The sequence below is a fragment of the Juglans microcarpa x Juglans regia genome, chromosome 2S (genome assembly GCF_004785595.1).
Source record: "Juglans microcarpa x Juglans regia isolate MS1-56 chromosome 2S, Jm3101_v1.0, whole genome shotgun sequence".
Lineage (NCBI taxonomy): Eukaryota > Viridiplantae > Streptophyta > Magnoliopsida > Fagales > Juglandaceae > Juglans > Juglans microcarpa x Juglans regia.
The window spans coordinates 7,252,682-7,268,367 of record NC_054597.1 but is presented as its reverse complement, the minus strand read 5'-3'; the positions used below and the strand labels follow the sequence as shown (position 1 = coordinate 7,268,367).

The 15,686-nt window shown below is 33.6% G+C and overlaps 1 protein-coding gene across 1 annotated transcript; it reads right to left on the bottom strand.

Annotated features, from left to right (window-relative positions):
* Positions 1 to 9,851: 9,851 nt before the first annotated feature.
* On the bottom strand, positions 9,852 to 13,056 carry LOC121251855 (UPF0235 protein C15orf40 homolog). Its single transcript, XM_041151247.1, is given in 5 exon segments — positions 9,852 to 10,343; positions 12,322 to 12,410; positions 12,539 to 12,650; positions 12,653 to 12,802; positions 13,001 to 13,056. Coding segments are annotated over 4 exon segments (411 nt in total). The 5' UTR covers positions 12,719 to 12,802; positions 13,001 to 13,056; the 3' UTR covers positions 9,852 to 10,199.
* Positions 13,057 to 15,686: the final 2,630 nt, after the last annotated feature.

The following is a 15,686-nucleotide window of genomic DNA, read 5'->3' as shown; positions in this document are numbered from 1 at the left end:
CTAAACTAACGTAAATCTTTGGTTCATTGTCTTGGAAAATATTCATAGATGGTCAAGGCCGCCTTTAAAGACCAGACGCAGCGTGAACGATTGGACATGCATTAATACCTTGTTATTACATATCTTCACAAGCTTTGTTAATTTCGAGATGAATAAAAATTTTTATAAATAGTAATAAAATACTTGAATTAATATATTTTATTAGATTTTTAATAAAATTAAAAATTAAATAAAAGTATTATAAAATTAATATTTTTTTTATTTTATTTAAAAATTTAGAAAAGTTAAAATGATTAAGTACTAATAATTAGTCAAAAAATTAAAAATTAAAAATTAAAAAATATTTACGTTTGATTAGTATTTAGATATTGATAAGATTGGATGACATCTTACATCCAAACCAGTCCTTACAATTTAATTCCGAGATTATCTAAATAGAAACTTTTTAAATCGCAATTACCGGTCCGTAGAAAAATCTTCACCCTTGTTATAAGAACTTGAACACTACTTTATTTTTTTCTAAAAACAAAAGAAAAAGAGATCTAGTAAAGAGATTAAGATCGATCAACTTGTTTAACAAAAATTTTAGAGATCAGAAAAATGCTAACACTGACACTCTTTTAAAAGTTGTACAAGTAGTACTATTGTATAGTGTTCCAAGGTATGTAATTAATTTACACAGAATATATATTTTATTAATCAAGAAATGAGTCTTGTTAGGTAGCACCCCATTTGATAATCATTTCTGAGAACCATCAACAAAAATATTTTTCTTTTTTAGAAAAATAAAATAAATCAATTTTACAGTGGTTATTGATTTCCCCATATTTGTTTCTTTGGCTTTTTCACTACTTACTCTTCTATCGTTTTATTATTATCTTTTCAATAATAAAAAAAAGGCTACTTCTTTTATTATAGCTATTGACTTTTTCCGTTATTTATCGCTTTATCACAACTTAACTTTTCTACTTTAATTATTTCCACACGTTATGTGGGTGGACGACTAGTCAACTGCGAAGACTTGCCTTACCTACATCTAGTATTATCTAGTACCCAACCCAAGTCTTCAAGTTTAGAAATGACCAAGTCTTCAAGTTTAGAAATGACCAAGTCTTCAAGTTTAATCTGATTGGAAACGTAACTATTCTTAGATATTTTCAGACTATTTTATTACTTGTTAAGTCATGTTTTATAACCACCAGCTTCGAATCCCACCGAGCATCTGCAAAAGATTAAAACGGGGGTTGTTAGGTGTGTCTGTGACACCTCTTATGTCAAAGTCATAAAATAATCTTATCAAAAGAAAAGAGAAAAAGAGATAAGAGTTTGATAATAGTGATTAACCTATCTCATTTGCTTGCTCTCTCTTTTTTATACCTCGTCCCTAGAGGGGTCTCTAACTTCTCTGTCTCTATAATGATCACCTTCGGTTTCGAGCTATATGACATCGTATTTAATGCGGTCATTCCTATCACGGACAGGACCTCAACCTCTGGTGCAAGCCATTCGATGTCGCATTTAATGCAGCTACTCCTTTCGGGGATAGGATCCCAACCGGCCTGAGAGTACATTGCTTGCTCCTCTCTTCCTGGGTCGGCCTGGGTCTCCTTCCTTTCACTTCTTGGCCCGCCAAGTCACTGGCGTCTAGTTTCGGAGAATTGGGTCGGGTCTGGCCCTACCAAGATACTCTTAGCTCTATTTGGATGCTAAGAGTATCCCATATCATCTGTGAATATATAGTAGTGAAATAATTTGTAAATAGTAGTGAAATAATAGTAAATAATTTATTAATAATATTGAACTGTTTATGAATAGTAGTGAAGTAATCTGAAAATATCTGATAACAACTATGTTCCCAAACAGACCTTTAGTATCTCAAATCCTTAAAAGATGAGAAATAATAGTTGTAGTTGTGAGTGTGTAAGAACCGTATAATTACATTAAAAAAATGAATAAATACGAGACCCACATGAAAAAATTAATTTTTTAATAGTGGATCTACGACTGTATGTAATATTAGCCTTAAAAGATATAATCCTATAAGACTGTTTACTACCCAACCCAACCGTTGGGTACCCCGAAAAATGTTTGGCAATACTAAAAAAAAAAATTCTGAATAACCTAGCCTAATGGATTTGATTAATATATATTCCAAGCCTTCCAATGCTAAAAGATGCACACTTGACTCACAGTACCACCCAACCACCCTATGGTCAAGTCCCAAAAAACGTTCAGCAATGGTACTTAAAACGTACACGGAATCTATACATATATAAAAGCTGAATGGATATGATATTCCAAGTCCAGAAAATGCAGACTTTGACTTACATTCATTTAACTTAGACTCACCCCAATTGTCAGGTCCAAGGACGTTGGCGTTGATCTAAGGAAGAATTAAATAACTTAATAGAAGGGATATGATTAATCTTTTGACTGATATAATTTTAGGATGTTCAAATCTCAAATGCTCTTTTGAAAAATATTGAAGTCTATCGTAAAAATACATGTTTTTTCATATGGGTATCAAGTATACTCCAGTTTAAAAAAAAAATACACCTGTGTATCTGGAGATTATATAAATTATAAACTAATTTTCCTGATGTTCCAAGCATTTCAAGTCCAGCGTAATCTTCGTCTGGTAGACTGGTATAGTTTCGACCGCCAATAATGACCATGGTATAGGTCATGTAGGAGTGGGCATCTTGGTTTTATCCCAAAAGGGCTTTCAACATCTAAGACCACTGGCATACTGCTCCCTATACATTCTTCTTCTCCAAATTTTGGGATGCAATTTGGAGAAAACTTGCATTTCTTCGTCACATTTGATTCCTACTTTAAGGTTTATGTTTACGTGTACATCCTCTTTCCTACTTTTAATTATTTTCTCATGTCTCTCTTTCTCTTTCCCTCCCACGTTCACTGTCCCTCGCACCCTAGTGCTATTGGCTCTCTCTCGCACTTGTCCATTAACGGCAACTCCTCCAACATTTTTCACGATAGGTAAAATTTTGTCTCACAAATTTTCACAATAACCATTTCATTCTCTCACAAACTCAAACACACAGTCCTTGTCTCTCATGTCGTCAACTCTGAGAGAACTTTTGTGCTCGATTTGTTTGTGCTTTACCATTTTGGGTCTCAGTAACTCCATTGTTGAATGTTGAGGTAGATCTCGAAAACCCTAGCCCACTAGACCAAAATGGTTTATGTGTATGTTTCTCTAGGGTTTCTATAATGGCGATTTTTGTACAGGTTTTGGAAAAAGAAATTATAAAATCAATGACCAACCCATCACAGAATATTGCCTAGCTGTTTGATTTGTGTTTTGTGAAATTAATGTGTTCTGATATTCAATCTAGCTTTGTCATTTTCATGTGCTACAAATTTGACATGCTTCTGCTTTGTTTCACTATCAATGATCAACCCATACAGATTCATTGTTTGTTTGATTTATGTTTTGTGAAATTTATGTGTTCTACTATTCAGTCTAACTTTGTCATTTCAATGTGCCTAGAATTTGACATTTTTATGCTTTCTTTCACTGTCACTGACCAACCCATACAGATTTACTTCTTGTTTGATTTGTGTTTTGTGAAATTTATGGCTTATGCTATTCAATCTAGCTTTGCCATTTTAGTGTGCCTAGAATTTGACATGCTTATGCTTTGTTTCACTGTCAGTGACCAACCTATACAGATTCACTACTTATTTGATTTCTGTTTCGTAAAATTTATGTCTAATTTATTCAATCTAGCTTGCCATTTGATTTCTATGAATAATTTCACATGCAACTCTAATGTGCTTTGTTCCACTGTCAATTACCTTGACTTGTTGATTGTACTGCTTGTTTGAATTATGTTTTGTGTAATTTATTCAATCTAGCTTGTCATTTCACTCTGTGTAATTTAAGATGTTGATGTAGTAGTTAAAATCAATTAGCTTGTCATTTTCGTCTATTGCTTGTGAAATTCATGTTTTGTGTACTTTCTTGTGTTTGTTCAATCTAGCTCTACATGCATGATTCTATTAAGATTTTCACATGCTTATGTGCTTGGATTTTCACATGATTTTTTTTTTTTTTTTTTGTTTAGATAAATGTTCTATAATATATTCAAGTGAGCTTGCCATTTTTTTCTATGAATAAGTTTGGTAACTTTTTCTAATTTCAAAGTTAAAAATTGTAACTTTTGTGAATTGTAAACTTTGATAATTTTTTCTAAATTCAAAGTTAACAATCGAATAAGGAAACAATATGATCTCAAATTTTACTCATATGTGCTTCTTTATTTTCTGTGTGGGCAAGCTGACACTTCATTTTGCTCTCATATTGCTATGATGGTTGGCTTCACTAGTTGTTGGCTTTTTGGTTCTTATTGTTGAATCTTTATTTGCTTTTTCTCACTATCGTTACTTTGTCCTTTGCAGCTTTAATTCTTGATATGTCAAGGTTGTCGTTGGGATTGTATGTGTAATGTAATTAGGCTATGATGATGATTGAATTGAACATGATAAATGTATAAAATCACAACTTCTGTGAATGAGGCGAGCTCAATATGGCAGGGTAATCCAGATGGTAATTTTTTTGTGAAAGTTTCACAAAGGCAACCGTTTTGCAGCCATTCAAGCTTGTGTTATATGCTTACCTATGCCTGAATAAAAAAAACCATTTTGAGCCTCCTCCCAAAAAAAAAATTCCGTTGTTATGTAACTTATGTGCTTTTTTGTAATTTTTACTATTCTACTATGATTTAGGCATGCTGTTTAGTTCTGTTGGTTTGATTAATTCCCCTTTTTTCCTGTTCTACTATTCAGTTCTGTTGGTTTGATTACTTTGTTATTTCTGTTGTTTTGTTATTTAGTTCTGTTGGTTGGATTACTTTGTCATTTTTACTGTTTTGATATTCAGTTCTGTTGGTTGGATTAGTTTCATCTCTTTGCTGTTCAGTTGTGTTTAAACCTGAAAACTTCTTATTTTCATTCCTATGTTGTGATGCTTCCATGATGTTTCAACCTAAAGTCTTGATTATTTGTTATAAGTTCCCCCCACTTGGTTGGATTATTTACTTCTTTGAAATATCACGGTTGTGATATTACTATATTACATCTTACTTAACAATTTAGAGTTGTTATTCAAAAAAGATGGATGTGAGATATCTATAGGCATGCTTACTTAAATCACAAAATTATACAAACTATTCAGTTTTGTGAAACTTTGATTTGAGATATCTACCTGCATGTTGTTCAGTTTTGTGAAACTTGGTATTCAATTTTGTTATTTAGGTATTCTACTACACTATAGGCATGTTGTTCAGCTTTGTGAAAGTTGGATTACTTTGATGAGTTTGTTGTTCAGTTATGATTGGGTTGTGATATTCAGTTTTTTTGGTTGGATCAGTTTCTTATTTCACTAGTTTTGACGTGAGATCTATGCTAAACATCATTTCATCTTCCTCAAACCTACATCCTTTCTTGCAGTTGGCTATTCTGGTTTGATTTTGGCATGCTTCTAATGGGTTTTGTTGGTTGGATTATTTTGGTACCCCATGGTGTTTTGTTGTGCTACATGCTTATGTTGTTCAGTTTTGTTTGTTGGATTAGTTTTTTCTTTTGATCCATTGTCCTTTTCTATCCTCCTCAATTGTGATGATAACAAAGTTGAGCAGGGACGTAGAAAATTTGGCACATACTCCATGGCAGAGTAACCCGGACGGCCAATCACTACTAGTGGCCAATCACTACTGGTAACCGATTGATGCAACCATTGAGGATGTTGACACTTCCTATATGTTACCACTCATTACCTGAGCCTGTTCCCAAAATCTCCGGTCTATTGTTCTTAAGTTTCTAACATGTCTACCAACTTTTGTGTATCTAAAATTTGTTAGAGATAGATTTTCAAGACCATGGGCATATGTACTTCAATCCCCTCCTCAGTCAAGACCCTCCCATTGACCACACTTACGTTAGTCAAACTCAACAATCTCTTGTGACGCTGGACTACTCTTAACCCCTCCCCAAATAGAGCATCTGGTTGCGAAAAAATCTGCCAAGGGTGCAAACTTCACCTAAGAATAAGACAAGTTACTTGTTTCAGCATGATTGAATACGAGCGTAGATGCCATCTAGGAAACAAACCAAAAAAAGGCCCAACTTTGGGATAAAATTTTGGATTACTTCAATGAGTTTAAAAAAAGTATGACTGAGCTGAGTGTAGGGACCTTAATACATCGGTGGTTGGCCATTCAAAAGATGACTAACTAATTTTTTGCAAAACTAGCCCAAGTCAAAGGGTTGAATCAAAGTGACATGACCAAAGAAGACAAGGTATAACAATCCACTACTAATAACTTTTTGTAGCTACTACTTTTTTTAGTTTCTGTTACCGTTCTGTTTGGTAATTTTTTATGTTTCTCTCTTTAATTGCAAGTTTGACAAAGCGAAGATTATGTATCAATCGTTGGAGAATACCACCTTTCAGCTCAATCATTGTTGACACATGTTGAAGGACCAACCCAAATGAATTCAGCGTTGCACAAAAGAAGGTCCAAAGCAAAAGTCGACGATGTCCCCGACCCCGACTCATACCTCAACTACAATTGTAAATTCAGCAAATGATATCAAGGCGGAGAATATCATAAACAATGATGTCGTTGAATTTGAGAGGCCAATGGGAATGAAAGCTACGACAACAAAACGTAAGGCCTTAGGCAAGCCAGTAGAGGACATTGTTCAACTAAGCAAGATGAAGTATATTCTTCTCGGGGAGTCACGCGCTCAGGAGAAAGTGTTTTTCCCTCTCAAGGCTGAGAAGATGCAATATGATCTAGAAAGGGAGGGACATAAAATACGATAAGAGGATGACAGACTGAAATTGGAGCTCGAGAGACTGGAATTTGCCTTGTTACAAGCAAAGGAGAGAGCAGAGAGTGAGCGGTTGGAGAGAGAGCAATGAATCATGCTGATCGATGTGATCACCTTGCCTAGACTACAACGAGCATATTTCCAGTAATGTCAAACGGAAATCGTTGCAAGACGCGATGCTGAGAATCATTGATTTTTTATAAAATTTATTTGTTAATTGATGCATTCTCCAATTTGTATAATTTTTTTTTTTTAACTTTAGTCAGTTACTTTGCATCATTAGTTAGCTGTTATTGTTAAGAAACTTGGATGTTTGTATGTTATACTTTGTAAGTTTGGTAGTATTTATTTTGGAAGCTTAAATTTTTTTACAATGATTTTGTGCATGGATATTAGATGATTAACAAAACATTACAACTATTTAAAATATTACAGATAATGAACATATTACAACTTTACTTGGCATGTTCTTCAAGTGAACATTTTTTAGGGCATAGAAGTTGAATAAGCAGGAATATCTAATCACCTTTAATAACATCATAAATTATAGTGGATTGTAGCTATTCTAATTTTGGGAATATAATTTTCATTGATGCTCAATCAGGTCTGATTGGAGCTGATGATGTGCCGAAGTGTCTCTAATTTCATGATGAAGCTGAATGAACTCCATAAGTTCAATTGTAGGATTGCGCGATAGTTGAGGAAGATAATCATCAACTTGATTATACTCGAACTCGAGACCCTAATTATCATCACTCTCATCTTTGATGATCATGTTATGTAGAATAACACATGTTTTCATTATATTTGTCATATCCCTAATTTTGAACATTCGAGCAAGACCAAGAACGATTGCAAATTGTTGTTGAAGGATCCCAAATGCTCGCTCTACATCATTTCTTGCCGATTCATGTGCTATTACAAAATATTTCTTCTTATTTTATTGTGGAGATGGAATAGTCTTAACAAATGTTGACTACTTTGGATAAATACCGTTGACAAGGTAGTACCCCATGGTATAGTCATTGCCATTGATTGAGTAATTTACTAGAAGAGCACGCCCTTGGACAAGTTCAGTGAAAATAAAAGATCTCTCTAGCACATTGATATCGTTCTCGTTCTACGAACCGGGTAATTCAAGAAATGCATGACATATCCAAAGACCATATGAAACAACCGCTTTTAGTGTAATAGTTGGTTCGCGGCACTAGTTGGAGTACATACATTTCTCAGCAGCGAGACAACTTTTTCACTTCAATTGCATACAATCAATGCTTCCTAGCATCTCTGGGAATCCACGTTATTCACTAACAACGAGAATTTGAGTAATATCAGTGGTATTTAGAGACCGCAAATATTCATTTAAAAAACATTTACGATTGCAGTTACAAATTTTTTTAGGCTCTCCATTATGGTGCTTTCTCCAATCCATATCTATTCATCCATAAAATCAGTATTTACTCCATACGCAAGCATTCTAAGTATAACGGTTATTTTTTGCAAGGAAAATAGACTGAGTCTTCTAACATTATCTCTTCTTTTGATGAAATAGAGTTCGTAAGCCTATATCGCATGTTGAATACGAAGAAATAGAGGAAGATTCATATGAAATCTCCTTCAAAATAGATTTGAAGGATATAATGGTGCTTCAGCAAAATAGTCACGAAATAGCTGTTCGTGCTTTTGAATATGATCACACCGAATATACTTACGACTTTGGCGATTGCGACAATGACTCGATGTTGATCTAGGATCGTCATTAAGAACAACCTCCAATTCAACTTCAAATGATAAATTAAGCAGCAATTTACGTAAGAATGAACGAGCTTTTTAAGAAACAGTGAGAAATGAGGTCAAAATGAAATTTCTCTTTAGATGAAATGAGATTTAGGTTGTTGAAGATGTGAATATTCTGAATAGAGAAATATTATTTTAATAGAATAAATAATGGATAGGGAATGATATATAAAAGATTTTAGAAAGATAAGTAAAATTAAAAAAAAAATAAAAAGTGTGTATTTTAATCAAATTTTAAGGAAACTTATGGAAACTGAAACTTTATAGGAACCAACGCGAATGCTCTAAAGGCCGTATTTTTTTTTTTTTTCCGCAAACAAGTGAGTTCTTCAAGAAAATTATAGCATCTTGTCGCCTTCTACGCGTGACTTTTCTTCATTTTCCGTTTATTATTTCTTTTCACATTTTTCTTCGTTAACGATATACGTGAGAGAACTGGACAGAAGGGTTAAATTCGGACTTCGGTGGTTGAGGTTGCGTTTAAATGTTGAATTGAATTAAGTTGAGTTTAAATAATAAAATATTATTAAAATATTATTTTTTAATATTATTATTATTTTATAATTTAAAAAAATTGAATTGTTTATTATATTTTATATTGAGATTTGAAAAAATTGTAATGATGAGTTGATATTTCAATTCCCCTAACTCTAGACTTCTTTTCTCACTGCCCTCTAAAATGGGTTTGCACTTGCATCCGTCTCTAAAGTCCAAAAAATAAAGGCGCAATGGTCATGTTGTTCAACACACAAGTCTTGTTGATAAGAAAACGGAGAGAGGGATACAATCGTTTTGCTGCTTAAAATGTCTTGTATTCTCTGCTTTTCTGTTAAACCACTGCTCTCAATATACTGGAAGCCATGGTTTACTGGTTGTCATGCAAAGAACTACTTCATATCAAACAAACTTATCCACATCTCTATCTGCATTTCCAGTGAAGACACCCATTTTCTTGTAATTCTGTAATACATAGTTTACAATGAAATTTTGGCTATCTTATACATGAAGTATCTCATTTGTAGGCTAATTTACTAATGTTAAAAATGTGGTATTAAAGTTTCTACTTGTAAATAGAACACCAAAACTCATTTGGTAGGAATACTGCTTTACATAGAAGTTGGCCTAAAAAATTTCCAATCATGGTCTTTGACACAAGCAAGAACCTTTCAGTAGAAGAGTGTAACAAAGTCATATTGGCGGATTGAACGCATGTTGACTGAACGTTTCAAATCGTACAAGATATTGATAATCCCAGAATAACTTGAAATGAAGAGTTGAAAATGCATAAAAGCAACAACTTGACACAGTGTCACTGTCGCAGCTGCTCATTTTACAAACAAAAATCTCATGTAGCTGTTGTTGTAATAATAACTCTGGCCTAGTAAATTGGTGTTTCCGGGTGAAATACGAAAAATGATACTGGCTGGAATGTAACTGGACGGCAGATAAAATGATCACCCAATCCAGCTTCACATGGTTAGGTCTGGCTCGCCAGGGTCATCAATGACAGGTTCAGGGACAGAAATCACCCCTCAACTCTCTCAATTCTCCAGCACTAACTTTTTCGAAACGTTGTCCAGAGTATCGAAAACATTTTGTATAGTAACCTCCTCCACAATCACAACCTTGTTTCTTGATTTAGAACCAGAACCTATAGACACTTGCCTTCTCTTCACCCCCAAAACCTGTTGTTTGGAGAGAATGAAGACACAAAGTTTCTATGTATATAACATCAATGAACTCCAACCATGTAAGCAAAACAGAGAATTAATGTCATTTGCTGGAAGAACAAACAAAAAGAATTGCGCAGAAAATATTAAGTAACGTTTTGACCACATTAGTGACATTAATATATTCAGCCACTTATAACTTTGGATATCAAGTTGATTCACACATGCAAAAACAAAACAGAAAAAAAAAAAAAAAGAAAAAAAAGAAAACTCCTACTTAAGGACACATTACATTGGTAGCAAACACACACAAGACTACTCAAGATCACACGCCTAATATCACAGTCACATGCGCAGCATACTTTATTTGGTCAAGTTGCTCTTGAAAGGACACCTGCTACACCTATGACCTATGCACCATCCACGTTTCCAAACACCACCATACCCAACATCAAGTTTCTCTCATACTCTCACACCAGCACTAGGATACTTGCACACTAGCATTACAACAACACTTGGACATTCACACTAAGCCTCCGTACATATCTGCATGTTGTTAGTTACAAAACCGAAATATCTGAAATTTTCTGGAATCCAGGGTGAAGTTTTCATCATGTGAAGATGGCTGTGCAAATATCTAGAGTAGAGAGAGATAGAGTTCTAGAGAAATGCTGGCAGTGGAGTGGTGATAATGTTGTTCTAGCATATCAGTCACCACCCATCCATTTGAGTCACAATGGATATTCCAATCTACCTTTGAGCACATCCATTTTCTTTTTTCCCTCACAAATGAAGATCTGTCACAATGATCTTGTCACCAACATGGAAGCTTTGTCCAAGCTACTTGGGCCACAAATTCTTATTAGACTATTTCACTATAACAAGTATCATCTCCTTTATCCTGGATGTCGTTTCATGCTTCTTTCATTCAATTGATTGTATCACTTTTGCATTTTAACCTACTCTTGGAACCCATGGTCCAAATTTTTATTTTCTCAAACTATTTTATCTTGTCACCTATAACCAAATGCGTATGATTTAACAAATGACCTAGAGTTTAAAAGTGCCTTCCTTATAGAACATGTGACAAGTGTTCCTCTCCAATTACCTTCAGTGCAATTGTCATATATTAATAACTGCAAAAACGGAGTTCTTGGCTAGACCATTATAAGATTGTATAGCCCCTCTAGAGAAACTTCAGGCCTATTTAAAAATCACAATTTCCAGGTACCAACAATTAAGAACACCAATTGGAAAGGGATTCTATGACTATTGTCGATGCCATAAAATCAAAGGATGGAAAATTTACTTCTTAGGGGCCTTTGATCATGGAGATTCAGCGCATGTTGCACTGCTTTCAAATGGTTGAAGTCCTTCATGTAGGAAGACAAGGAAATGAAACCGCACACCTTCTTGCTCAACATGCCAAATGGATTGTGGATACCAATCAATGGCGGCAATCTTATCCAGATTTTATATCTTCTAGGGTGTTGCTAGACTCTGATTTGTTGTAAATGCTTTGATGTTTACTCTGATTTGGGATGGACTAAATATTGTATTTTTGTGGGTTGATTAATGTATGAAGTTCAGTTTTATTAAAAAAAAAAATCGATGTTGCAAGGTCTGGGCATAAGCAACCGGATGTGGCTTTCCTACGTGGGCGTGACTACAGCAGCACCCTACCTGCCGGAAACCGGAGAGTAGAGGCTTAGACGGCAGGTCAACTCCAGTCAATCCATTGAATCCAACAAAGTCTTACCCCCATCTAATGGTGTCGGTCCGATCACTTGTTTTTCTGGCACGTTAATTTAGCACGAAAGATCCACATACATCTCTAATACAAAAGCAAGTAAATTAATCCAATTCATATGTCAAATTAAACAGCTTAGGTTTTATGCAAGAGATGAAATCAGAAGCTACATTTTACTGGAAAAGAAAATTGGTGTAAATAAAATGTAACAAAGAAAATGAAACCAGAAATAATCAGACTGACCGAACTAATGAAATCAAGAAGTGCAGCGTTAGCTTCTCCGTCCTTGGCCGGTGCGTCTATTTGTACCCCAACTGCCTCGTCACTGAAATCTGTATTTCCGAGTCACAAACAAAACAAACACACACACACACACACAAAAGAGGAGAAAATAATAGCAAAATCAAAATACGAATACGATCACAGACACTCACCAACATAAACGTGGGTAGATACGGACCTGTGATGGAGGAGGATCTGGAGCCGGGCTTAGCGTGGATGGAGATGGCAACAGAGGAAGGAGGTATTGAGCGAATACAAGAAGGAAAATTGTTGGGTTTTACGGGGCCGAGGACTGAGCGGAGTCGGCGGTGGTGGGTTTTGATTTTGCTTTTGCTTTGCCCTTCTTGGCCTGCGGCATATTTACGCTTCTCTTCTTCCTCTCCAAGCTTGGCTCAATCAGGCCTGCACGAGAATTCGTCTTACGAAAGACAAATATTTTAGGCTTCGTTTGGTTACCAAACTCACCTCAACTCATTTCAACTCATCATTACAACTTTTTCAAATCCTAATACAAAATATAATAAATAATTCAATTTTTTCAAATTTCATAATAATAATAATATTAAAAAATAATATTCTAATAATATTTTATCATCACAACTCAACTCATCTCAATTCACTTCAATATCCACGCACACACCCACAAAAAGTTAATCGCTTGTCAATTATTCTGAACAGTATTCTTGAGAAGTGTTACACACACGTCTAGATTACATAAAAAAAGTAGATTTATAGTAGTCGGTTTTATAATTCTTTTGCATATAACACTTTTTTGGATATTTTACCATTCAAATTTCTTTCAAGTTTGTTTTTATAATTTTTTTTAACTCATCTCATCTCATCTGATTATTATAATTTTTTTAAATTTTCACATAAAATAAAATAAACAATTCAACTTTTTCAAATTTCAAAACAAAAATAATATTAAAAAAATATATTCTAACAATTTTTTATTCAATTTTTAACTTTAATCTCAACTCATTTTATATGCGAAAATAAACGATCTCATTTGTTATTTTACACAGATGAAATGAGATGAGATGAAAATTAAAAATTAAATAAAATATTCTTAGAATATAATTTTTTTAATTTTTTAATAGTAGATCTCACTCTTTTTCGAAAAGATTGCACAACGCTTGCGCCTTCTACGATTGTATCTAACGCAATCGTAGCATTGCACAATCCTGAAGTGTGCAAGCGTCGCACAATTTTTTTGAAAAAAAGTGTGATCCACTATTAAAAATTTTGTTTTTATTCATGTGGATTCCGAATTTACTCAATTTTTTTTAAAAAAATTGTACGACGCTTATGCACTTCATGACTGCAAATATCATTTATCTTTTTTTTTTTTTGTTATAAAATGGATATTACCCTTCATTAAGAGAGAACTTACAAAGTTGACTTGAAAAATAAACCAATTACAATCGTTAGTAACTTCCCAGTACACTTTCGTGACTGATATGGTCTAGTCCAGACGATAAATCTCTAAAGACCTAGATTTTAGAGAAACTACCACATCTATCCACAACAGAGGTTACAAAGCCCCATACCCCGACTAAGCAGGGTAGGGTATACCAAATCCCACCAAAACCCGTCAACGCGGAGGGGGGACTATTTATATTTTGTTATTACCCATTTTATTTCTTTTGTTATCACTCTTCCTTGTAAACTTGATTACATGTTGCGCATCGAAGCCATTTCATGTAATTGTAAAACAATTTATTTAGAGAATTGTTACCGGGATATGGTGTACACCTTTCAATCTTATTATTTTTTTAAAAGAGAAATGAAACAGTCACAAATTTTTTTTAATAAAAGTAAACTCATAAATTGACATAATGTTATATGATATATTATATCTACTTTATAATAAAAATAATTAATTTACAATTTAACATACCACATTAAACCATTTTACTTTTGCAAGATGTCTTCATGATTATAGCATTATTCTTTCTAAAAAAAGTTGAGATATAATGAATTGTCGCTAACAATTAAAAAATAAAATAAAAATCAATTAACCACCCATAGGTGGCTAGAGTGGAACAACCACTTTTCTGGGATGATCGGTATAACGCCGCGGTCCTAGAGGTCCAGAGAGTTAGCTCCTATTTCCTAAACTCATCTCTTATATCTATACTAAAAAAATCCATCAAATATAAATTTACTTGTTAAAACTAAATATATATGTTCCTCCACATGGACATCAAATATAGACCTCAACAAAATAAAATAAAACCTCTGTAAGGCCTAAAAAATGTCCGCGTCTCAAATTACCCAAATCATCAAAAAATAATAAATCTACTGAATAAGACTCTCTAATAATTATTTGTGCCCATTGGCACTTATTCCTTGACGATTATCTAAAATTATCTGAAAAATATTGTGAAGATAAGGGGTGAGTTATCAATAACTCAGTAAAGAGAGAACAGATACCAGTGTGTAAACATGAGCATTTAAAAAAGTTCAAAATGCAGAATAAAATATTTTTATTTTTAGAATGCAGAACCAAATCATGGTATAAATCAAAATATCAAAGTGACAATTCAAAATATTCATATTCAAAAGTTATTTGGCATAGCATAACTGAAACATTACACCATAACATAATTCTATGTTTAACCCCCATGATAAGATTATGCAAACTTCGACGGCCAACCGAGTAGAAACAGAATGTGAAATCTTCTCCTTATTATTCTTAGAGCCTAGAGTGTATACACAGGAAAGACCACGCAGAAAATCACTTTACTTTCAAAGTGGGTGCATCAGAAATAAAAAAGTTGGTACCAACCCAAACGGAGATCACAATTTTACACATGTGGTAAGATCAAAACAGAATAGAAACATAATGTTATGCCAGAGGTTTTCAAAGGTCACATCATATCATAACAGAGTACAGAACATATTCAGAATAGAAAATATTCAAATCATCTTCATATAGTCATGAACAAATTTTCATATTTGCTCTTTTTGCACAGTTCAGAAATAGAATGCCAAAAATAGTTTATGTCTACACCGGTCAGAAAAATATTTTTCTCTTCTTATACAAATTTCATGAGTAATGCAGATAAAATGACCGATATTGTTTTCAAGTTTTCTTTCCATAACAAAACATGCATATTTTTCATAAAATTAACCTTAGTCCATTCGTTTTATGTAAAGTTTAGTATAAGAATCTCACTTATCTCGACTTTTTAACTCCTCTGGATTTTCTCACAATAGTGCGAAGGGAATATAAATCTTCACCTATAAAAAAATCACTTAACTTGTCTAAATTTTTCATTGAACACGTACTTCATAATTAAAACCCTAAATACATTAATTAA